The 23,669-nt window shown below is 49.9% G+C and overlaps 2 protein-coding genes across 2 annotated transcripts in view; one reads left to right on the forward strand and one right to left on the reverse strand.

The window, feature by feature from the left end:
* CSMD2 (CUB and Sushi multiple domains 2) overlaps positions 1–23,669 on the reverse strand; it is a 659,332-nt gene that overhangs the window by 339,812 nt on the left and 295,851 nt on the right. The window lies entirely within an intron of this gene.
* HMGB4 (high mobility group box 4) lies at positions 19,469–20,031 on the forward strand (the record flags this gene model as incomplete). Its single annotated transcript, XM_082615060.1, is given in 3 exon segments — positions 19,469–19,681; positions 19,685–19,766; positions 19,769–20,031. Coding segments are annotated over 3 exon segments (558 nt in total).

Raw genomic sequence — 23,669 nt, forward strand, 5'->3', positions numbered from 1 at the left:
GGTTCAGCTACCCCGAGCCAGCCCCTCAGGGACGCGAAGGAGTCAGGAGAAAGGGCTCAGGCAGCCACTACAGGCAGCACGGCCCTTCCCAGGTGTGAGAGCCTGTTTTGGGGTCACTAACTAGGCGCTGGGTCTCCTCTGGCTCCTGCCCCTGTCTCTGCTCCTCCACAAGATGCCAGCCCCCACTGCTGGGCCACCTCTCTGCCCTCAGATTAGCCTTGTCTGCTTTCAGCCAGTCCGGCTCAGTGGGTGGGAAACCAGGATATCCCCAACCGTCGCCAGGCACTGCCCCAGCCTCTCGACCAGCTGTGTCCTGAGCCAGCTTTCAGGTCAATCAGATCTTTCCTCCTAGAGTTGCTCAGAGCTCAAGAACCTTCCATGGCTCCCCAGTGCCCATGCAAGACTGGCTTCCCAAACTTTCCGCACTGTCCCCTGCTTGAACGGGTCTCCGCTCAGTGCTGGCCCCTCCGCCACACCCAGGCTAAGCCCTGGATGCCCCTCGTCGCTCTGCTCGCTGTCCTGCACCCCAGGAGCCCCTCACCCTTCTCTCCTCAACCCCACAGCCTCCAGCGGGCCAATGCCCAGTGTCTCTCCGCTCCTCCTCCCTGCGTCTGAATCAGGGACCAAATCTCCTGATGTATCCCCTTTGGCACCATCGCTTCTACCCCGCCTGGACACCCTGCTTACATCGAAGCATTCCAAGCTTTCTCCTTTTCTATGCCTTTGCCTTTTCTGCCTGGAATGTACCCACGCGTAACCCTCTCTCCTGCACCAGCCGTATCACTTGAGACGACTTCGGGATGCCCTCAGATACCATGTCCCCAGGAAGGCCTTTCCTATTCTCCTTGGCTCTGAAGCCACACGGACTTGGGTTCAGATTCAGGCTTCACCACTTCCTACCAGTGTGACCTGGGACCAGTTAGTTGATATTTCTGAAAATGGAGGAAAAACACTGGCCCAGAGAGTCTGTGGGAATATGTGAGATGCCTTAAGGGCAAAGAACCTAGCCCAGTATCTGACACATATTAGCTCAATAAACATAATTTTCCTTCCCCCTCCTCTGTGATGCCACACAGCATGTTATTAAAATTATAATTCATTTATCTAGGTGTGTGTCTCCCTAGGATAATGCCTCAAAGAGGGCAGTGCAGACTGGTGGGTGGGTGGGGGAGGGGAGAAGCTGGGACTCTAGAGGGATCGGCTGTGTTATCTTATGAAGATTACTTAAATTCTCTGTAACTTCATCTGTAAAATGAAGATAATAATCCCTCTCCCAAAGGGCTGCCCGGATTGAATGAGATAATCCACAAAAAAGACTTTAGCACGGTCTCTGGAAAATAGAAAACTCTTGGTAAATGGCAGCTGCTATGTTATGTTATTCTCCATCATCTTTATTCTTCATCTTCGTACTAAGCACCTAACACAATGCTTGATACAAAGCAGGTGTGTCAGGATTCCAGCAGCAAACAGGTGGCTCGGTCATATGGGAATAATTCCAGTTGAACGAATGGCCTCTTCACCACCAGGGATGGGGCAGTATCCTGAGGCTGTTAACAGGGGTCTGGTTTCCACTCACAGGCCTGGAGAGGACACGGTTATCCCTGAAGGAGAGGGTTGCATAGAAAGGGCCACCATGCAGGACCCAGATCTCAGTCAGTGGAGACGACAGCCAGTTTGTGAAAATCCCACAAGGAGGGAGCAAGACGCACTCTCCTCCCTCCCCTCCCCTCCTCCAATCTACTGCTGAAGCTTCTGTTGATCTAGCCCAATTGGAAGCCAGAGGGCAAGGGAGCATACTGATGTAGTCTCACAACTAAGTCTTCCTAAGTATGGAGCAGGGTAGACAAGGGAGGGGAGATGATCTGGAGGGGTGAAAGGAAGAGATCCAGCATGGTGGGTCTCCATAAACACGTATTAGACAAAGGAACTAACCAAGGAGCTTCTCATCCTGCAAAACTGAGTTTTTACTATAATGAAAATGCTGACATACACCAACCTCCAGGAATATCACCCATATTGCTATGGTAAGAGCTATTACAGAAACCAATTACTGTATTTCACCAGCCCCCATTTAAAATACTTTATTACAGGCAGAGTCATTTAAGTTTTCTAAGGAGCCACAAACAGTATTGTGGGTTTTTTCTTCCCCAGGCCAAATTCAATTCTATCTCAGTGACAAAGCCTGGAGGCTATTTACATAAGGGAAGTAGAACTAGGGAGAATTTACCTGAATAATTCAGAACCAAAGGCTGTTCACTGCAAAATGGAATGAGGGGAGGATGCTGGGGTCCCAAGAGCAGGAAGAGAGTAATGATCAAGCTCGTAACCGGAAGTCAGAAAGTTGGTATCCTCCAGCCCTGGGATCTGCCTTAACCCCCAATGGTACAGGCTGCAGGAGCCCGAAGGGACATGCCCTGCCTCCCATTTCTCCCACACCGTCGCCTGCTCCCAGGAATCCTGATGATGGCTGTTCGTTCCCAAGGCTTAAACTCAGGGCGCTGTGCATCTGTACTCTGCACTACTGCCTCCTTGGACATGAATGCGCATTTGAGAGTTTTCTTGGCATCTATCAGAGAATGGGAGGCTTAAATGTTGGAATCATCACATTAAACTCTGCCATCGCGATGGTATCATGCCTCACTCAAAACTCTCCAATAAAAAGAACAAACTACTGATGCACACAACAACAGGAATGATTCTCAAAAGCATTATGCTGAGTGATAAAAGAGTATATATTGTGTGAATCCCTTTATATGAAACTCTGGAAAAGACTAATCTACAGTGAGAGAAAGCACATCAGTGGTTGCCAAAGCTGGGGGTGAGAGGTACAGGTGGGGATTGCCTGGGAAGGAGTACAGGGGAACCTTCTGGGGTGATGAAAATGTTCTATAACTTGAATGAGATGGAGGTGATATGGCATATACACATTTGTCAAAGCCCCCAGAACTGTACATTTAAAATGGGTAATTTTAGGGACTTCCCTGGTGGTGCAATGGTTAGGAATCCACCTGCCAATGCAGGGGACACAGGTTCGAGCCCTGCTCTGGGAAGATCCCACATGCCGTGGAGCAACTAAGCCCGTGCGCCACAACTACTGAACCCTGCACGCCTAGAGCCCGTGCTCTGCAACAACAGAAGCCACCGCAATGATAAGCCCGCGCACCGCAACAAAGAGTAGCCCCCGCTCGCCCGTGCACAGCAGCCAAGACCCAATGCAGAAAAATAAATAAATAAAATAAAATAAAATAAAATGGGTAATTTTATTTTATGTAAATTATACCTTAATAAAGTTAATTAAAAACAAATATTCAGTGGCTCTAATCCTTAGAGTCAAAGACCATACCAGGGTCTACAGGCATTAAAAAAGCCAGTGTGTCTTCACCTCTCCTGTCTCCTCCTCTACTTATGCTTTACGCTCCAGCCACATGGGTCTCCATGCTGTTCAAAACTGGCCAGGACCGGGCTTCCCTGGTGGCGCAGTGGTTGAGAGTCCACCTGCCGATGCAGGGGACACGGGTTCGTGCCCCAGTCTGGGGGGATCCCACATGCCACGGAGCGGCTGGGCCCGTGAGCCATGGCCGCTGAGCCTGCACGTCTGGAGCCTGTGCTCCACAACGGGAGAGGCCACAGCAGTGAGAGGCCTGCGTACCGCAAAAAAAAACACCCCAAAACAGGGCAGGACCGCTCCTGCCTCGGGGCCTTTGCACTTGACAGTTTCTCTGCCTCCTGGCTGGGTCTTCTCCCAGACTGCCACCTGACTCACCCTCTCACTTCCTCAAAGCCTCTGGTCAAATGCCACCTTCCCAGTGAAGCCTTCCTGGTCTGACTTTTGCCTGCTTTCCCTCTCTGAGCACGTCACACAGACTTGCAGACAGACAGACACCCCGCCCCCCCCATTCTCTAGTCAAACAGAAGACCTACGTGAACTGGAACACACACTGCTTTTTAGTGTTTCTCTGCCTTTGCATGCTTATAATGCCTTTTCCCCTTGCACCACCTGGCTGCACAGAGAGGTTAAGAAACTTGCACAAGGTCACACAGCTATTAAGTGGCAGAAGTGGGATTCAAACCCAAACCATCCCACTCATGCTAGATAGAGCCTCTGTACTCGGGGAAGGCAGTGGAACAGTTCAGGCTGAATTCTATCCTGTTCCTTTACTTTCCCTCCCTCCTCCTCCTCCCAGGATCCTCTTTAGTTTTGCTCCCTGTTAGAATCATAATTAAAGAAGAGAAACACAAAGAGAGATTCTCCCCTTCAAACCTTTCTGTCCATATTAACTTCACTATGGGGGGCCTGGGGAATTCCAAGTTTGCCCAGGAAATTGCTGCCGTAGTACAACATAAAATGTATTTAAGCAATTATGCTCAATTTTTTTTCTTTTTGGTAAATTGACTTCCGTTAAATGGGGCTTCCTTAATGGAATCTGGCTTGGGGAGAATAAAAAAAAAATCACTCCCTTTAATGCATGTAGTTGATTATGGAAAAAGTGGCTTGGAGTTCCTCTGCAGAAAGCTCTAAGCTCTGCTTTCAGTAATAGGAGAGCTCAGAGCAGACTGCGTGGATAGCATTTCTTCTTAAGAAGCTTCTCGTACAGTCAGGATGTTTGGGTGCTGAGAGACACGCCCCACAAGATGACAATAGTGATCTGCAAGGAATTGCTGCCTAATTTTAAATTGAGAGGGAGGAATATTAGGAGATCTTGGTTTAAATCTCAGCATCCCTGAAAATGGACATCCTCAGGGGAACTTTCATTCATTCACTCACCAAGCACATACTGTGTACAAGATACTGTACACTGCCTGCCGGTGGGTATCACTCCCACTGTGGTTCCCTAGATACAACAGTTCCTGCAAAGCCTGTCATCTACAAGGTTCGGCTTCACCGTCTCCTTCTCTGTGCAGCTCCTCGGTCGATAGCCTCTGGCTTCTATGCTCCCAGCACACCTTCTGTGGGCTTTATCTCTTAACCAAGGTATGTGCACAGCCTGGATCTGATCCAGGCTTGAAGAATCTTCCAGGGCCAAGCATGAACCACCACTCCACCCCCGACCCACCCGGCCGGGGAGAAAGTGACATACAGGAGGTGCTTGCCGCCCCCTCCCAAGCCCTCTGCCCCTCCCACCTGCTGTCTGCTCTCCCCGCTGGGGAATGGAGAGAACACCATGCTGCAACCAGGGGAAGCCTTCTGGAAATGTCTTGCTGGTGGCAGCAAAGGACACCAAGGCCCTTGCTGGAGGCTGACTCCTGTTCCCCTGCCCAAGCTTCCTCTCACCCCTGAAGTGAGCCTTTATTGACTCAGCCCTGACGCCCAGTCTCATCACAAATGATTTCCATATCAGTTTTTCTTTAGCCAAACACCTACGACTCTTGTTATATTGAGGAAAACCCTTTTCCCAAGACAAACCTGTGATGTTACATATTTTCCAGGAACTGGGTGAACGTCTGGGGTGAGTGCAAGTCCCTTTTGGCTGTGGGCTGCTGGAGCCCCCTGGCCTCTAGAATTATCTTTGGAAAGAGGCCCTTTGGCTTCCCGAGGTTCTTGTTCCCAGCAGTGCCTGCCCACCCCAGGTACTGAGGCAGTTCTGAGGGGCCTGAGCTACCCTACAAAGATTCAACTCATGGCTACCTAACTGTATGTTCTGGGGGTTGTTTTCTATGCTCTGAACAAACCAAAGTTTCTTTTCTTCTTCTGGAACCCCTATAATTCGAATGTTGATGCGTTTAATGTTGTCCCAGAGGTCTCTGAGACTGTCCTCAGTTCTTTTCATTCTTTTTTCTTTATTCTGCTCTGCAGTAGTTATTTCCACTATTTTATCTTCCAGGTCACTTATCCGTTCTTCTGCCTCAGAGATATTCTGCTACTGATCCCTTCTAGAGTATTTTTAATTTAATTTATTGTGCTGTTCATCGTTGCTTGTTTCATCTTTAGTTCTTCTAGGTCCTTGTGAAATGTTTCTTGCATTTCCTCTATTCTATTTCCAAGATTTTGGATCATGTTTACTATCATTATTCTGAATTCTTTTTCAGGTAGACTGCCTATTTCCTCTTCATTTGTTAGGTCTGGTGGGTTTTTATCTTAATCCTTCATCTGCTGTGTCTTTTTCTGTCTTCTCATTTTGCTTATCTTACTGTGCTTGGGGTCTCGTTTTCGCAGGCTGCAGGTTCGTAGTTCCTGTTGTTTTTGGTGTCTGTCACCAGTGGCTAAGGTTGGTTCAGTGTGTTGTGTAGGCTTCCTGGTGGAGGGGACTAGTGCCTGTGTTGTGGTGGATGAGGCTGGATCTTATCTTTCTGGTGGGCAGGTCCATGTCTGGTGGTGTGTTTTGGGGTGTCTGTGGACTTATTATGATTTTAGGCAGCCTCTCTGTTAATGGGTGGGGTTGTGTTCCTGTCTTGCTAGTGGTTTGGCATAGGGTGTCCAGCACTGTAGCTTGCTGGTCGTTGAGTGAAGCTGGGTGATGGTGTTGAGATGGAGATCTCTGCGAGATTTTCACCGTTTGATATTACGTGCAGCTGGGAGGTCTCTTGTGGACCAGTGTCCTGAAGTTGGCTCTCCCACCTCAGAGGCACAGCACTGACTCCTGGCTGCAGCACCAAGAGCCTTTCATCCACGTGGCTCAGAATAAAAGGGAGAAAAAGTAGAAAGAAAGAAAGAAAGAGGATAAAAGAAAATAAAATAAAGTAAGGTAGAATGGCACATATATACAATGGAATATTACTCAGCCATAAAAAAAACGAAATTGAGCTATTTGTAATGAGGTGGATGGACCTAGAGTCTGTCATACAGAGTGAAGTAAGTCAGAAGGAGAAAGACAAATACCGTATGCTAACACATATATATGGAATTTAGGAAAAAAAAATGTCATGAAGAACCTAAGGGTAAGACAGGAATAAAGACACAGACCTACTAGAGAATGGACTTGAGGATATGGGGAGGGGGAAGGGTAAGCTGTGACAAAGCGAGAGAGTGGCATGGACATATATACACTACCAAACGTAAAATAGATAGCTAGTGGGAAGCAGCCGCATAGCACAGGGAGATCAGCTCGGTGCTTTGTGACCACCTAGAGAGGTGGGATAGGGAGGGTGGGAGGGACGGAGACGCAAGAGGGAAGACATATGGGAACATATGTATATGTATAACTGATTCACTGTGTTATAAAGCAGAAACTAACACACCATTGTAAAGCAATTATACTCCAATAAAGATGTAAAAAAAAATAATAAAACTCATTTAAGAGAAAAAAAAAAGCTTCCCCTCCCCCGTCATTCCTGCTCATTAGTGTTCTCTCTCCCCACGATGTGCGCCCTCCCCACGATGTGCGCCCTCCTCCCAGCCACCACACCAAGGCATCATCCTTAACTCCTTCCATTCCTTCACTCCCGTGGCCAACTGTGGCCACATGGTCTTTACCTCACGACCGCATCGTTCCTCACCCGCGCCACAGAGACAGCCTTCTGATCTGCCCTCGGCCTCCATCCTTCTTCCATACTCTGTGCGGGCATTTGCTCAAGTCATTGCCTTGCTGGAAACTCAGCAGCAAAGGTCCACTGGCTCCAGGATAAAGTCTAAGCTTTTTCATGTCTTCCCTCTCCCGTGACACCCACTTTGAGCTCCAGGCACTTTCATGTCTCCATGCCTTTGCATATGCTATTCCCTCTGCCTGGAATGCCTTTTCCTGCTGCCCGACCTGGCTACCTGGGAAAATATCACGGATCCCATGAACCTAACAAAAGGCCTCCTTTCCTCCACCTCTCCCTCTCTCTGCCCCTGTGGGAGGAGCAGTGCCCTCCATGTGTCCACTTTGCACCTTGGACATGCCCCACTGCTGTCCTGAGCACAGTACACTGTAATCATCTTTTGACTTGAAGACCACCTCCCTGACTCGAAGGCGAGCTCCATACACGCAGGGACAGCATTTTCTTTGTCTCTGTGTGTCCAGCAACACAGCACAGTGCCTGGCACACAGAACAAATCAGTTCCATAGAACCGGGCTTGGCAAACCACAGTGTGCTGTCTCTTTTGCCAGTAAAGTTTCACTGGGTCACCACCGTGCTCATTCATTTACATATCGTCTGCTTTCAGGTTACAAAGGCAGAGCTGAGTAGTTGTGACAGTAAGTATAACCTGCAAAGCTGAAAATCGTCACCTTCCCCTTTACAGTTTACTGACGCCAAACGTAGAAGCCTTGCCCATGATGCAGTTGGTTGGTAAAAAATAATTTCTAAGTGGGGAATGATAAAAGAATATACTCATAGCTTAAACACTTCATTATAATGTAAAAACACTTGGAGGGACATGTTTTTTTTTTTTGCCAGTCCATGTAACTCAGGAGCAAGGTCTTTCCTTTGACCGTGGGTTTCTTCTCTGCATTGTCTATCTTGCATAAACTCCACCGAGGATGCATCGCTCACCATTTCCAATTCTGCCACAGCTCCTCCAGTCAACAGATGATTATGGAGCACCTGCGATGTGCCAAGCATTGTGCTAGGCACTGGGGATGCAGCAGTGGGCAAGACAGACCTGGCCCCCGCCCAGAGGGAAACAGCTCAGTGGCGTGCCATTCTCTCACTCACTCACACCTAATATTTAGGAAACAATTCTTTTTAGAGCATCTCCTTCATGGAACCATGCCAAAGCATTCAAATTAGTTTCCAGAGATGCAGCTATACTTCCTTTCACACTCCTATTTCATCAGTTTATGTGATGTTTAATAAGTCACATAATTATAATAACAAGTATGACTGGCATCGAGAGAGTTGGCAATGAACCCGTCCGATTCTCAGAAAGTGCAAGGCTCAGCTGGTGGGAGCACGGAGTGCACAGGCATTGGGGGTGGGGGAGGGAGACAGCCCGCAGGCAGCCAGCGCTGAGTGCCACAGGGCCTCGAGCAGGAAGATCCATCAAGCCTGGGAGTGCCAGCTACTCCAGGGAGCTGCATGGGGGGAGATGGTTAAAGCACTTTTATGACACATGCTTTGTGAATGAATGAATGAATGAGCGAACATGCAAATGACAGTCTCTTGCTTTCAACAGTGGGGCATCTTTTCTAATGCTATCCCCTCTGAGATCAGAAAAGTGGGAAACAGCCAGTCTTAACATCATAGTTGAGAATTTCAGAGGCTTTCCAGGTCTGCTGCCTGGCTATGCACGAATCCCAGCTCCAGCATTCTGGACACATGGTCAGTCAAGGTGTGCTCTGAATGTTTCTAAAGATCAAGAACTCACCTCCCAGCCAAACTCTCCCTGTCCACTTTGACCCACCCCACCCTTCTTCTAGCGACTTCCTTTTCATCCATCCTGTGTCGTCTCACAGCCACTGGCTCCAGGAAGCCAGGTGGGCTTCTCCCTGGTACCTCCTTTTCTCTTGCAAAGAGTCCTTACGCTTGGTCCATCCCAGTGCTTGTCTCATCATGCATCGCTCAGGGATGTGCTTCCCCACCAAACCGCAAGCTCCCTGAAGACAGGAGCTCTTCCTTTCTTGTTCGGTTCTTCCCTCAGTACCTTGTGAGTGCCTGACACATGGGAAAGGCTCGAGAAATAGTGCTCACGGGAAGAAGGAACACAAATAAATGAACGGTTGAATGAGGTCCTGAGGGAGGAAGCAGAGGGCATACGTGGGGAGCACAGAGGAAAAGGCAGGTGAGCAGGGAAGCCTGGGGACAGCGGGGAGGGGCTCGGAGGCCACGCGGGGTTCCATCTTGGTCTCCCGTGAAGACGTGCTGCCCCAGCCCCTTGGGCCCTCAGCCCTCACTGTGCTCCCCATGTTCTGGGCAGCTGCTGGCACCTTCTGGGGAAACTCTTCTTGTGGTGATGTGGCCCCAGTGCAGCAACAGTGGAGTCTGATAATCAACGTGGGCAAATGTTCCCTCTGTCCCAGAAGCAACTCAATAAACTCAACAAATTATCATCGTTCTTCCCTGCTCGGCTAATTGTGAGCTCCAGGGAACCCACACAAACTACATCAGGTACATGCTTGTCCTCCAGACGCACTGCTCCCTGGAGGGCGCGTGTCTGAGCCCGGGAGGGCTGAGGGACAGAGCTCCTGGCTGTGTTTGCTGTCGGGACGAGAGTGTTATCACGATGTCCTGGGGCTGTGAGTTGGGGGAAACACAGTGGGAAGGTCTGGGGAGTGGCTTGGGGTGTTGGTTCCTTCCATTCCCAGCTCAGCTACTCACTGGGCAGGGCTGCTGGGTGAGGGGTGTCCTGCCTCTGTGGAGAGACCGTGCCCATGATGCTAAAGTGAATGGGGTTGGGTCTGGAGATGGGCACTGGCGCTGGGGGCCAAGCTCTGGGCAAGGGGGCTTGTGGTGGTTTCCCAGCCTCCCAGGGGATGCCCAACTCTCTCCTTTTCTGTCTCCAGGTCTAACTATCAGGCAGTTCTACTCTTTTCTGAGTGCTAGAAGCCTCTGAAGATCAGTCTCCCTCCCTCGACACACAGCTCTGGGAAGGGGCAGCCTCGTGACACTAGGCCACAACTGAATGGAGTGGGGTGGCCATGTGACCCAAGCTGGGCCAATCAGCTAGCGGGACCGTGCACGCACAGTGACTGACAGATGGCCTCACAGGCCTAGCTCTCCCAGAGGAGACTTGGGAAAAGGGTGTCCCAGCATCATCTCTCCCACTTCTGTTCCTGCCTCCCACCCCATCACTCTTATAAGATCCGTCCTGCTCCAGGTCCCGCTCCAGTCTGACTGGGACAGAATCTAAGAGCAGTCCGGGTCCTGACCAGTTGCTGGGCCCTCGGCTGGCCATCCCTGCCCCCAGCCCGAGTCTCTGTTGCCATAGATTAGACCTGAGATCCAGCCTGCAGACCTGATGGTCCCCATGCCGGAAGATGTCAAAGCCTACCCCCACCAGGCTTCACCCAGGAACAGGGTGCTGGCCTTAGGAGTCTCGTGACCAAGGTGTGCTCACACGCTACCTGGACCCTCTTCCCTTACTGGTTCAGGTCTCTGTCTAGGTGGAGACACCACCTGTCTGGTTCATCATCTGTCTTTCTCCCCTACCGAGGCAATAGGTTTAAGAAGGTCAGGGTTAAAGGCCAGGTCTCTAAAATCAGACAACCCTGTATTTGAATCTGGGCTTGACTGTTATCTAGCTGTGAAATGTGGGCATGTGCTATGAATTCTCTGAGCCTCGGTTTCTTCATCTGTGCAATGGGATTCTGTGCTGTTGCATATAACGTATCCAGGACTGTGCCTGACACAGTAGGTATCTCACAAATGTGAACTATTTTACTCCCTTGCTTAGGTCTGAGAAGAGAGGAGATGGGATCTTATTAGTGCTTTGAACACTAGCCTCCAGAGAACACAGGGATTAAGGAGATCCCAGAATAGTGTGGCCTCATTTCCCTGGGGAAATACGGATGCCTGCATCCACTCTGGTGAGAGCACAGTGCAGGGGTGAAAGGGCAGGGCGCTCTGTGGCACCCAGCATAGCCAGTACACTTGGCAGTCACCTTCCTTCCCATCCTCAGGCAGCCCCAGCCTGGCCTCCACTGGCTCGTGCTTACTCAGCCTTGCCCAGCTTCCGCCTTTCACTGTAACAGGAATTGGAGAAGGGACCTGCCCCCATTCCAGGGAGGGTGGCAATGTATGTCTTGCAGAGGCCTCTGGGGATTAAATTCGGATAATACTTCTCATCCAGAGGAAATGTTTGCAGATGGCTTATCGAGGAGCCTCCCACGCCAGCCTTTGCCTGCCACTCGACTGCCATTCGGAGTTTGAGCATCCTCAACGTTCCTTCTCCCCCTCCAGGAGGCAGCTGGCCAGCCCCGCCTGACGGTTCAGCAGCTCTGAAGCCCTGGCTGAGGAAGTGAACCTCCCAGGTGGCTGGAGAATGGATAGGTTAAACCATCTTGGGGATCGGGGTTGATAAGGTCAGTGAAGAAGCTATCCTAGAGTCAGATGGAACCTGATTCCCATCCTGCCTCCACAACCATGGGCTCTGTGACCTGGGGAGGCTGCTTTCCCTCTCTGAGCCTCTCTTTCCCCAGTGTGCATCTCATAGTGTGACTATGATGATTCAAGGTGATGCAGTGATGCTCATAAACTCCTGCTGAGGCTTTAAGACACAGCAGCCCTCATTCTTGGTCATGTCATAGCTCCATGCAGCAAGGGAAACTCATGGGCAAAGGATCTAACATTTACTGAATCCAAAGCAGTTTGGGGCAGAGATTAAGCACCTGGGCCCTGGAAGGCACCTGCCTGGGTTCAAGTCTCAGCTCTACACTTCCCAGCTGTCTAACTTGGGGCCGGTAACTGACCTGCTGTGCACCTCGGTGTCCCCATGTATTCAATATGGATAACAACGGCATGCACCTCATAGAACTCTAGGAGGTTTACGTGAGATAATGGGTTTACAAGCTCTGAGTACAGGGCTCGGCACATAGCAAGTGCTCAAGAAGCATCCGCTGTTACGGAGGGCCCACCGTGTGCCAGTGCTGTCTGTACGCTACCTGAACAGCACACCAGAGACCCAGCCATTAGCATGGTGGAGCAAACACAGCAGAGGGGAGAGGAAAGAGACAGGAAGGAAGACTTGGAAATGGGGGAGGGGAGAGGTCCTGTCTTATATCACTCACCCCCAGCACATCTAAGTTAACGTCTTATATTCGTGGTTTCAAGTGGCGGAAATCCTGATTAAATGGGCGTGGAGTAGAGAAGAAATTATCTGCTGCCATAGTCACAATGTAGCTGGCCCCAGGGATGACTAGACCCAGGGACTCAGATGCCACAGGCTCCTGTCTCTGGGTCCGTCTGTGCTGTGCTCTGGCTTCATCCTCGCTCCTGCAGATGGTGCTGCTAGAGGCTGGGACTGTGGCCATACTTAGCAGCTCCCTGATTCATTCTCCCAGCTTCACCTCCAGAGAGAAAACGAAGATCTCTTCCCTTGGGTTCAGTTAGGAAAAGCTCCCTGGGAGCCTCTGATTAGTCTAGCTGGGGTTGTGTCCACTCCTGGGGCCGAGGGCATGGGCGCCTACTAGAGCTCCATGACTGGACTTGGGGACAGTTCTCCCAAAGAAGGAATGGGCTCGAAAGAAGGGAGGGGTGCCAGGCAGATAAAAGATGCCCACTGTGGTTGAAAGAGGCAGGGGTTTGGACAGAAAGATCAGGGGCCACTCTTCCTACTCTGTGGTGTCAGGGAGGGGCTTTGTCAAGGCCCGTGAGGGGTACCCACAGCTGGCTGTGGGGGTTATCTCCTCAGAGGTGGTCTTGTTCTAGCTCTCATCCTCTCCCCCTTTGCCACAACCTGCCAAAGGTAAACACGTATGCCTGGTCCCCCGCGCGCTGACCCTATTCTTACACCTGATCATCTGTCCCGTTTCCTGTCCACCTGTTCACTAGCCCACTGGGCTAGGTGCTGACCCCGTACTTGGCTTTGGCTAGCCTCTGCCCATGAGAGTGGACCCAGGCTCCGTGTGTACCTGCCGAGGGGTTCAGTGGGCCATCCAAGTCAGTCTACATGCTGAACTCGGGGCATCTTATGACCTGGGGATAACTTCACCAGATGCATCTGGAATCAGGATCAACCCAGATGGGAAAAGTCTCCCCAGAACCCCGTAAGTGTTGAGATTTAGACACCTTCTCTCTTTCCACTTGCTCTCCTCCTGCAGTATTTGGCCTTGTTCCTTGCCAGCTTCCCCTTCTCCTTGGCCCCCAGGGAGTTCCGAGACGCTCAGTAGAGCTTAAACACATAGACTTTGGAGTCAAACCAACCTGAGTTTGAGGCCTGGCTCTGCCACTCTTTGCTGTGAAATGAGAACAGAGTTGCAAAGACAGTAACGGTATTTGCTGTATACCCCTCCCCCAGCTTCCCCTGATATTAGCATCTTACATGACCATGGTCCACGTATCAAAACTAAGAAACCAACATTGGTACTGTACGATTAGCTCAATGGAAGACTTTATTCACAGTTCCCCAGTTTTTCTGCTAACGTTCCCCAGTGTTTGTTCCAGGATCCAATCCAGCGTTTCTCATTTGCCCTGCACAAATTAATCTCTCTCTCTCTAGGCTTCTGGAGGTGATCTACCTAAAGCATTATCATTTTTATTAAACTATCATGGTCACATCTGATTGAGTAACATTTCTTGGCATAAGGTCCATGCCAAAGAGCCTAGCCCTGCTTATGACCATGTCTTCCCCACCGGTCTGGCTTCCAGGAAATTTCAGATGCCTCCTACCACCACCAATCCTGAGACATATCCATCCCTCAAACACTGCTTATCGATGGCCATGAAAGCAGCAGCCGCAATGCTCCAGCAACTCAGCTACTGGCTGAAATGTGTGTGCGTGTGCGCGAGCCCACATGTGTGCACATGAGTGTGGAGTGAGTGAGTGAATGAACTTAAAGAATAAAAGAGTCAATTAACTGGTAAGCCGGTGAGCGGATTAGTGACTTAATGAGTCAGCGAGAGAGTGAAGTGTGTAAAATTGACTAGGTCACGCTCCCTACTCCCTCAACTAATCCATTAAGGGGGGGCATATATTTCGCATCTTTGTTAACACAAGCAGGGGTTAAGAACAGTACAGGAATAGTTACAGACCACCAGTTGGATGAGAAGGATACTGTGTTCATTTCTTATTGCTGCTTTCACAAATTACTGCAAATTTAGTGGCTTAAAACAACACAGATTAATTATCTGACAGTTCTGGAGGTCAGAAGTCCAAAATGGGTATCACTGCGCCAAGGTCAAGGTGTCTATGGGGCTGCACTCTCTCCGGAGGCTCTAGGGGTGAATCCATTGGCTTGCTTTTCCTGGCTTCTAGTGGTTACCTTCATTTCTCGGCCTGTGGTCTCTTTCTGTATCTTCAAAGCCAACCGCGTAGCATCTTCAAATCTCTCTCTGACTCTGACCCTCTGCATCTGTCATCACATCTCCGTCTCTAACTCTGAAACTCCTGCCTTTCTCTGATATGGACCCATGTGATGACATCAGCCCTGCTCGGATAGTCCAGGATAATCTTCCCATCCCCCAATCCTTAACATAAGCATATCTGCGAAGTTCCTTTTGCCACGTAAGGTAACATATTCATGGGCTTTGGGGCCTAGGATGTGGACATCTTCGTGGAGCCATTCTACCTGCCACAGATGCCTTGCTCAGAGGGCAAGTGCAGCACTGATTCCCACCCTAAAGGAGAAAGGGCAGCAGGGGGATGGAGAGAGCATCACGGCATCTATCATGTGCCCCTGCCACGTACTTCTCTTCATGTTGTTGTCGTTATGGCCTGGGATTTTAAAAATTTCCCCAAATTTGATGCTTGTGCCCAAACTTGAGAAACACTGTGACAGATGATATGCCAGGAGCATATGCTGCTACAATTGAGGGTAAAATTTGCCCTAGGATTCCTGGAGAAGGATTAAGAGTGGGGTGCCTCAACCCTGGGTGCACATTCCCATCAGCTGGGGAGATTAAAAAAAACTTATTTTGAAATGAGCATGGAATTGCAAAGACAGTATAGAAATTTCCTGTATACCCCTCCCCTAGCTTCCCTTAATATTAGCATCTTACATAACCATGATCCATGTAGCAAAACTAAGAAACCACACTGGTACATTAATATTGGCTCAATGGAAGACTTTATCGCATCTCCCCGGGTTTTCCACTAGGGCCCCTTTTTGCTCCAGGATCCAGTCCAGCATTTCTCTTGCATGGGGGCATCATGTCTACAGAGTCTCCTCCAGTCTGTCGGCTTCTCAGGCTTTCCTTGTTTTCTCAAGACCTTGAGACTTTTGTCCTGGTCAAGTATTTTGTAGACTGACCTTTAATTTGGGTTGGTCTAATATTTTCTCACGATTAGACCAGGGTTATGGATTTGGGGGAAGAACACCACTGGGTGAGATGCTCTTATTATCGCATCATCGAAGTGGGTGTGTGATATCAGCATGGCCTATTACTGATAGTCTTTGCTTTGATCCCTTGGTTACAGTGGTATCTGCCCCCTTCCTCCACTATAAGGATGTCGCTTGTCCAGTTGGTGTTATCGCTGCCGAGAGAGGCTCTCACCACCTCCGAGGTGGGGGAGTCCATCCCAGCCTGCCTAAACAGTGTTTTCCAAATCCACCCATGGATTGTGGCCCATTTGCAGGTCACAAGATCAGACTGTGGGGTGCATTTTAAAGAAAAAAATAAAGTAGAGGAGACTATAACAGCATAGAATGGAGAAGAAAAGAGTACGTCACACACATAGTAGGTATAGTTTCATAAAACTTCTGTTTCTGAAAACTTTATGTGCTCAGAGACCTTATCTTTACAATGGGGATAAAAGTAGCACGCCCCGACTTGCATCCCGCACACAGGGTTGTCACAAGGATTAGATGAGCTGATACGGGTGAAGTGCTTAGAACAGAGGCACACATTAGGCATTGTATCAATTATTATTATGAAGTGTGCACGTGCATAAATGGGTCATGGTGTAAAATACATTTCTTTGTAGACTGCAATCCACAAGTTTGCAAATACTGAACTCACATCTCTAGACTGGGGTGGGCAGGCTTATGAGCCCCAACTCAACGTCTGTGTTTGTGAAGTTTTACTGGTGCACAGCCACTCGTTCGTTTACGTGTTGTCCTTTGAGCTACGATGGCAGAGCTGAGAACTTGCAACAGAAAATGCACGGCCCACAAAGCCTGCACTATTTACTACCTGGACCTCCAGAGCACCACCCCTGCCTGGAGGTCATCTCATGGTACAAAGGACATTAGACACTTCTTCCTAAGCCACGTGGCCTTGTCCTGCCACCACCCGGCAGGCACACTGGCCCCTGCAGGCCCCTCTGGGCTGTGTGACTGCCCAGCACTCAGGCCTCCAGAAGCTCAATACCCTTCTACTTTGGATGGATGCCCACACTTGCTTTATTTATCCACCTCTGCTGTTCGCTGTTCACGGTGGAAGGTTAGAAACACAGCACACTGGTCAGGGTCCCAGCAGGAAACAGATGGCCACTCAAATTAGAATAATTTGAGGAGTGTTTAACAAAGACGCTATTTACAAAGGGATGGGCAAGGTGTTGGAAAGCCACAAGGGAGAGCTGAATCCTCAGAGGCTAGTAAAGGTGGAGCTCTTACTACCCTCAGCAGGGGGGACAAGGAGAGGGAACCTGGAAGGAGAGTCATTTTGAGAGGATGCCTTAAGAGGAGATGGGGCTTTCAGTCTGGGGATGGGGAGCCAGCTCCAGGCAATCCCGCGGGGAGGGAGCCAGAAGAGTAACTGCCTTGACCTCACCTCCCTCCCTCCCTGATCTCCTGTTAGGGTCCCCATTGGTCAAACTGAAGTGGAAGCCAGAAGGCATAGGAGCCACTGATGTGGTCCATATGGGTCAGCTTCCCAAGACAGGGAGCAGGCTGGGGAAGGATAGAAAGGAGCAAACCTCAGATGCCAGCGCACACAGCATCGATTTAGAAAGTCTGGTATATTTACTTCTCCCGCAGCTCCACTAGACAAAGGGGTGCCCTGCTTCACCCCGCCAAGTCGAGAATGTGGCCCCAACACCAAAGGACTGTCATAGGTTTCACCTTAACTGTCTTCTCTTCCTAGATCTGCTAGGCTCCGGATGGCTATTCCTGGATCTTATCATCCTGAGAGGGGGTACAAGGTTGTGAACAGAGGCACAGATGAGCTGCTGGGTGTTTTGTGCGTCTGAGCTGAAGCTGATTATCATGTCTGGATGTTAGGCAAGTTCTTCCTCACAACCCAGCCTTCTACCTCAGGAAGAAGCTGTGTCTCATTCATCTTGGCAGCCCAGCTCAACTCCAACAGACAAGACGAGCCAACCTCTGGCCACCGTGGGACAAAGAACCTGAGTGGCAAAAAGCTCCCTAGGCTGAGAATTGTCCCCAGATTAAACTGTTCCCACTGGCCAGACCTCTCTGCCCCCACCACTAGCCCAGACTCCCTGAGCTGGTATCTGGTATCTCACGGGCTCCCCAGTCCGGCCACAGAACTAAAGCATGTCACTGGGAGGGTCTTTCCTGGCCAGTGGAACACTGATTGCACATCACTGATTTCATAGATGAAACATGATATAGGCTTACAGGAAGGAAGGGACTGGCTTGGGTAGCCCAGACGCCTCGTGGCGAGCTGGGACTAGAATTCAGGATTGGAGACTCTAGTCAATATCCATCTTTCTTTTATGTAAGATGGAAGGTGAAATCGGTTGTGGAGCCCTGGAAATGGCCTTGACCAAAATTCAAAATGTGGTCTAGCCTCAGGCAAGTTTCAGTGTCAGACTCAGTTCAGCTGCTGAGGCCATGCACCCGGACCCTAGGCCCCCCAGGCAGCAGCTCTGTGCAGGTGGGATGAAGCAGAGGCTCCAGTCAGGCAAATCGGTTCAAATCCAGATCCAACCTGTTAGTGGCTGTTTTACCTTAAACAGGTTAATTTTATGTTAATGAGGCTCAGTGTTCCAGTCCTGTAAACTTGGGTCTGTTGACAACCACTGAGTGGTGTCAACTCCATGACCAGGTAAGCAAGTACTTCGCAATGTCCAAAGGTCAATAAATGACACTTTTCTTTTCTTTTCCCTCCAGTTGGAAGACTGACGGAATATTTGCAACTTTTTTCTCAGAAAAGCCAGAGGCCGACTAACTTGAGTGTAGCTGCTATAGAGCTTTGTGCTCTAGCCCCAGGAAACGGGGACCCCTGGGATAAAGGCAGGGGGGCCTCCTGATAGGCCAAGGATTCTGCCTCATTTTCATGGGCTCAGGCGTAATTAGTAAAATCTTAAGGTTCTCCTCCCTTCTTCCCTAACCTCCACCCCACCCCCAGTTTCCTCAGAGAAACGAAGAGCTCAGGCGTATAGGCCAAGGGCTTGGGTTTTAAATTAGACAGCTTTGTCCTGACAGGAACCGAGTCACAGCGGTCATACCTGATTATTTTTAGAGTTACTGCTAAACTCTTTGTACAGGATGAGCTGCCACCGTTCAAGGCAAACAGAAAGACTTCACATTTTATCATGACAGCTCTGGAGCCATCCACCTCCTCGTGTTCATTATTTCCAACCTGTCTTTGGAAGGGATGAGGCGGCATCTTGACAATCGTACGGCGGGGAAGGCAGACCCCGTGGCTTGTTACTACATCTGAGGGATGGAAAGCTCCCCAACTGAGCAAAGCCCACTGCCTCCAGGAAACCAAGGAGAAACATTCCGGGGGGGGGGCGGGTACTGCTCCAGAGCCTTCTCTGGATGAACCATTATCTTTCACGAGAAGCAAAATTTGACCGCCAAGTAGCCAACCAATAAGAGCACCTGTATGCAAATGCCACCAGCACTGGCCTGGAGTGGCCAGCTTGTGAGTGATGTCACAATCCCCTCTGACCCAACAATGCCACCACCACTGAAAAGGCGACCCCTGCCTGCAGCTCTTACAGAGAGAAACATTCACCGCCAGCAGAGCACCTTCTAACTGCTCCTGGAGTGTGGCGGACAAAAGTCTCTGAGTTACTAGATCCAGAAAATAAAATGACCTTATGAACATGGGAAGAGAAGTCCAGCTAAAGCCCAAGGCCAATGTCTCTTCTTACATCCGCTTTTTGATGAATTACAGAAACAAGTTCAAGGAGCAGCAGCCAAATACCTACCTTGGCTTTAAAGAGTTCTCTAGAAAGTGTTCGCAAAAATGGAGGTCTATCTCAAAGCACGAAAAGGCCACATATGAAGACGTGGCTAAGCTCTACCAAGCCTGATACCAGGAAGAGATGATGAATTACCCTGGCAGGAAGAAGAAGAAGAGAAAGCGGGACCCCCACGCACCCAGACGACCTCCATCGTCCTACTCTTCTGCCAAGACCACTATGCCCAGCTCAAGTGGGAGAATCCAAACTGGTCAGTAGTGCAGGTGGCAAAGGCCTCGAGGAAGATGTGGTCAGCTGTGACTGACAACGACCAGCAGCCTTATGAACAAAGGGCAGCTCTACTGAGAGCTAAGTACCAAGAGGAACTGGGCATCTACCATAATGCCAGGAAGAAGAACCTCCAAGGGTCGGCTAAGAACCAGCGCAGAGGGTTCAAAAAAACTGTCAGACACAGCTGACGGATCCAATTGGAAATAAAATGCCATTCTACCGTACTGCCTGTCCCTGGTCTCGTGTGTAGCGTTAGAGGGTCCATCGCTGCCACTTTGGGCAACAAGTGAGTGGCATGGTGGAGCTGAGATCAGGGTTTGGGAACTGATCCCAGGAGGGGCTGGCTTTGGGACAAGAGTCTGAAGAGTGTGTGGTCCGTACTTACCGGGCTTGGCTTGGGCAGGCAGGGTGGGGTGGGAATTTCCAGGTGTAAAGAAGCTAGGAGTCCTGGGGGTGGGAGCAGCCTGGTCCTAAGTGGTTCTCCAGGGTGGAGGACCCTACTCAGAGTGAAGTGAGCAAACGCCAGCCCTGCCACCTTCCTCGCCACGAGGGCAAAAGGCCTGGAGTCCAGGTCAGGCTCCCAATTCAGGCCCCAGCAGAGGCTGGGAAACTGGAGTTGAGGTGGGCCTTAAGGGACTCAGTGTCTCCAGGGATTCCAGAACTGGTCCTCCAGCAAGGTTTAGATACTATTAGTGGGTCAGGATGAGGCTCCAGTGGTGGTCCCTAGTCTAGTCACTAGGATGAAGCATGGGGCTGATTTTACAAAAAGAGGCGTCTGACGCTGCCCTAAGTACTATAACTTGGAGAGAACCCTTTTCTCCACATTTTGGTGAGCATCTCCCCAGTCATTTTTCTGTGGACGTAAGCACAACACACAGAGTGGACATTTGTTGCCTGTATGACCACCGCGGCATCCATTCCTTTTCTCCTGCTCACAGCACACCAACTCCGTCCTGACCAAGGCTGGATCAGATGGAATCCCCCTGGCTACAGTGATTGGCTCAGTGACGGTCATGTGACCCAAGTTGGTCCAATCAGAGTAGATCTCAGGAATTGTATAAGGAATCCTAGGGGAGGATGCAGCCCCGGGGGCTGTTGGCAGCCATTTGCCTCATTCTCAGGCCAAAATATTAGTCCCTTTGGCATCCTGGACCTTTCATTGAAGATAAGCCCACACGTTTTGGATTTTGTCTAAGATAGTTTGAGTTCGGTTTTCTGTCACTTAAAATGAGTCAAAACTTGTCATTTGATACAAATGGGATTGTTCCATCTACTATAACTGTATTTTTCAGGCAATAATACACTGTGGGCAACGTTTCATACCAATCTAGACTGATATGGAATATTTTGAAATGGCTCTTGACTTCTGATATCAAAGAGACTGGGCCAAAATGCAAAATTTTTTTGTCACCAGGTTCTGCATGCAAAAGACTTCCCCAGTTCCAGCTCTAAACCCCTATTCCATGAGGGATCTGCATCTCTGTAGCCTGCTGTTGTTTCAAATTTTACTTTTGGAACAAAAATAAAAATACATATTTTTGAATAGCCTTTTAGAATGGGGTCAGCCTTTAGGGGGTGAGAGGTAATAGAGTGGAGTGATTTAGAAATTCAGGGTCTGGAATCAGGCCATTTACAAAGGGATCCCATGCGCCAGACTCTGTGCTGGGTACCAGGAGGCCCAACGCGGTCTACTGTTAGGTTCCTGCCCTGACGAGAGGGATGGACACGGGCATAAACCACAGCCCTACAAGGCCTGAGGAGAGTGTAGACCACACAAAGAGCTGGGGGTGGGAGCGAGTACCACCTACCAAGGCAACTGCTAAAGTCTTCATGGAGGAAGCAGCTTTATGCTCCTCGGCAACCTTGTACATATGCTGGCCAGATACCTGCTCCCCCTCTCCCATTCCCCACAGGTGCTGTTCCAACTTGGCTCTGCTTCCCCTACAGCCCAACCTCCAATCTCTCAGGAGACACCCTCATATCCTGCTTCACTGACAATATAGAGATCATCAAACAAAGCACTGTTGGTCTTCTTCTTTCTCAACGTGAAATCCATAGCCATCTTCCCTCCTGGTCTCACGCCTCATAGCCAGAACCCTCTCACTCTCCTTTTCCCCACCAACCTCGGGCCCTTGCTCCTCCTGTAAAGATGCTGACTCTCCAGCCTGTAAGCTTGCCGTCCTGACACAAGTGGTTCTGATCACTGGCAGGATCTTGGGCAAGTAAGTTCTCGTTCCTCTGTCTCAGGTTTCTCATCTGTGCAAAGGGGATGATGCCTGCCCCTCAGGTTGTTTTAGTGATTAAATGATGTAACGCATGCAAAAGCATGTGGCACAGTCCTCAGCACATAAAAGGTACTGTGGTTGACCCTCTAGGGCAGCTGTCCTATGATTTCCCCCTCCTGGTGTTCACACCCTGGTACGACACCCCCTCCCATTAAATGTGGGCAGAACCTGTGACTTCCCTTTTTTTTTTTCCTTTTTTGGCCGCGCCACACGGCATGCGGGATCTCAGTTCCCCGACCAGGGGTTGAACCTGCGCCCCCTGTAGTGGAAGGATGGAGTCAACCACTGGACCACCAGAGAAGTCCCCCTGTGGCTTGCCTTTAATCAACAGAATAGGGCAGGGGAGATGGGACATGATTTCCTCTGTGATTACGCCATGGTATATACAACTCTATCTTGCTAGTGGATTTGTTCTATAGAGATTCTTCCTGCTGGCTTGATGAATTAAGTGGCCAAGCTGGGGAAGCCCACGTGGCAAGGAACTGTGGGGAATCTCTAGGAGTTGAAGGTGCCTCGGACCAACAGCCAGGAAAAAAACCCCAAAGCTCTCAGTCCTACAAACACAAGAAACTAAGTGCTTCAGCAACCACATGAGCAGGGAAGTGTATCCTTCCCCAGGTGAGCCTCCACATGAGAACTCAGCCCTGGTTAACACCTTGACTGCAGCCTTGTGAGACCTCAAGTGGTGGACCCAGCTAAGCTGTTACCGGATTCTGACCCAGAGAAATGAGGAGATAATGAACATGTGTGTTTTTTTTTGTTTTTTTTTTTGCAGTACGCGGGTCTCTCGCTGTTGTGGCCTCTCCCATTGTGGAGCACAGGCTCCGGACGCGCAGGCTCAGTGGCCACAGCTCACGGGCCCAGCTGCTCCGCGGCATGTGGGATCTTCCCAAACCAGTGCACGAACCCATGTCCCCTGCATCGGCAGGCAGACTCTCAACCACTGTGCCATCAGGGAAGCCTGAACATGTGTTGTTTTAAGCCAACAAGTTTGTGGTAATTGGCTACACAGCAATAGATAACTAATACAGTACTCAGTAAATGCCAGCTTCCTTGTCATCTTAAAATAAACCATCTTTAACTTTCTTTCTCCCTCCAGCCTCGACCCCACCTGTTTAATTTCTTTTCCTTTGCTACCAACCTCTGGAAGGTGGCGGACGCCCCCCAGTGCTAATTAGATCCTGACTTGTACTCTGCAGTGGTTCTAGTGAGGCTGTCTTATTTCCAGCCTTGCTCTTGGTGGGCAGCGGCTGTGTGTTACATGACAGTCCCCTCTGGGAAGAGGGCCCACACACAGCTGGACCCCAGCCCTCATGCCACTCTTTTCTGGTTTCCTCTGTGATTAATTATGTGGATGTGGGTGGCTAAGTCAGAGTTTTGACAACAGTTTGCAGCGCCCCCGCTGAAAACTAACTCTATTAACAGTCCTTTATGAAGAAGCCGACAGGAGGTTGTGAATCTGCTGGCTTCTAATGACTGTAATGTAATGACAGTGAAGGGGGAAGGAGGGGAGGAGGAGAAGTAGGGGGAGCCTGGGTCTA

Source organism: Mesoplodon mirus (genome assembly GCF_964341445.2).
Source record: "Mesoplodon mirus genome assembly, chromosome: 3".
NCBI lineage: Eukaryota > Metazoa > Chordata > Mammalia > Artiodactyla > Ziphiidae > Mesoplodon > Mesoplodon mirus.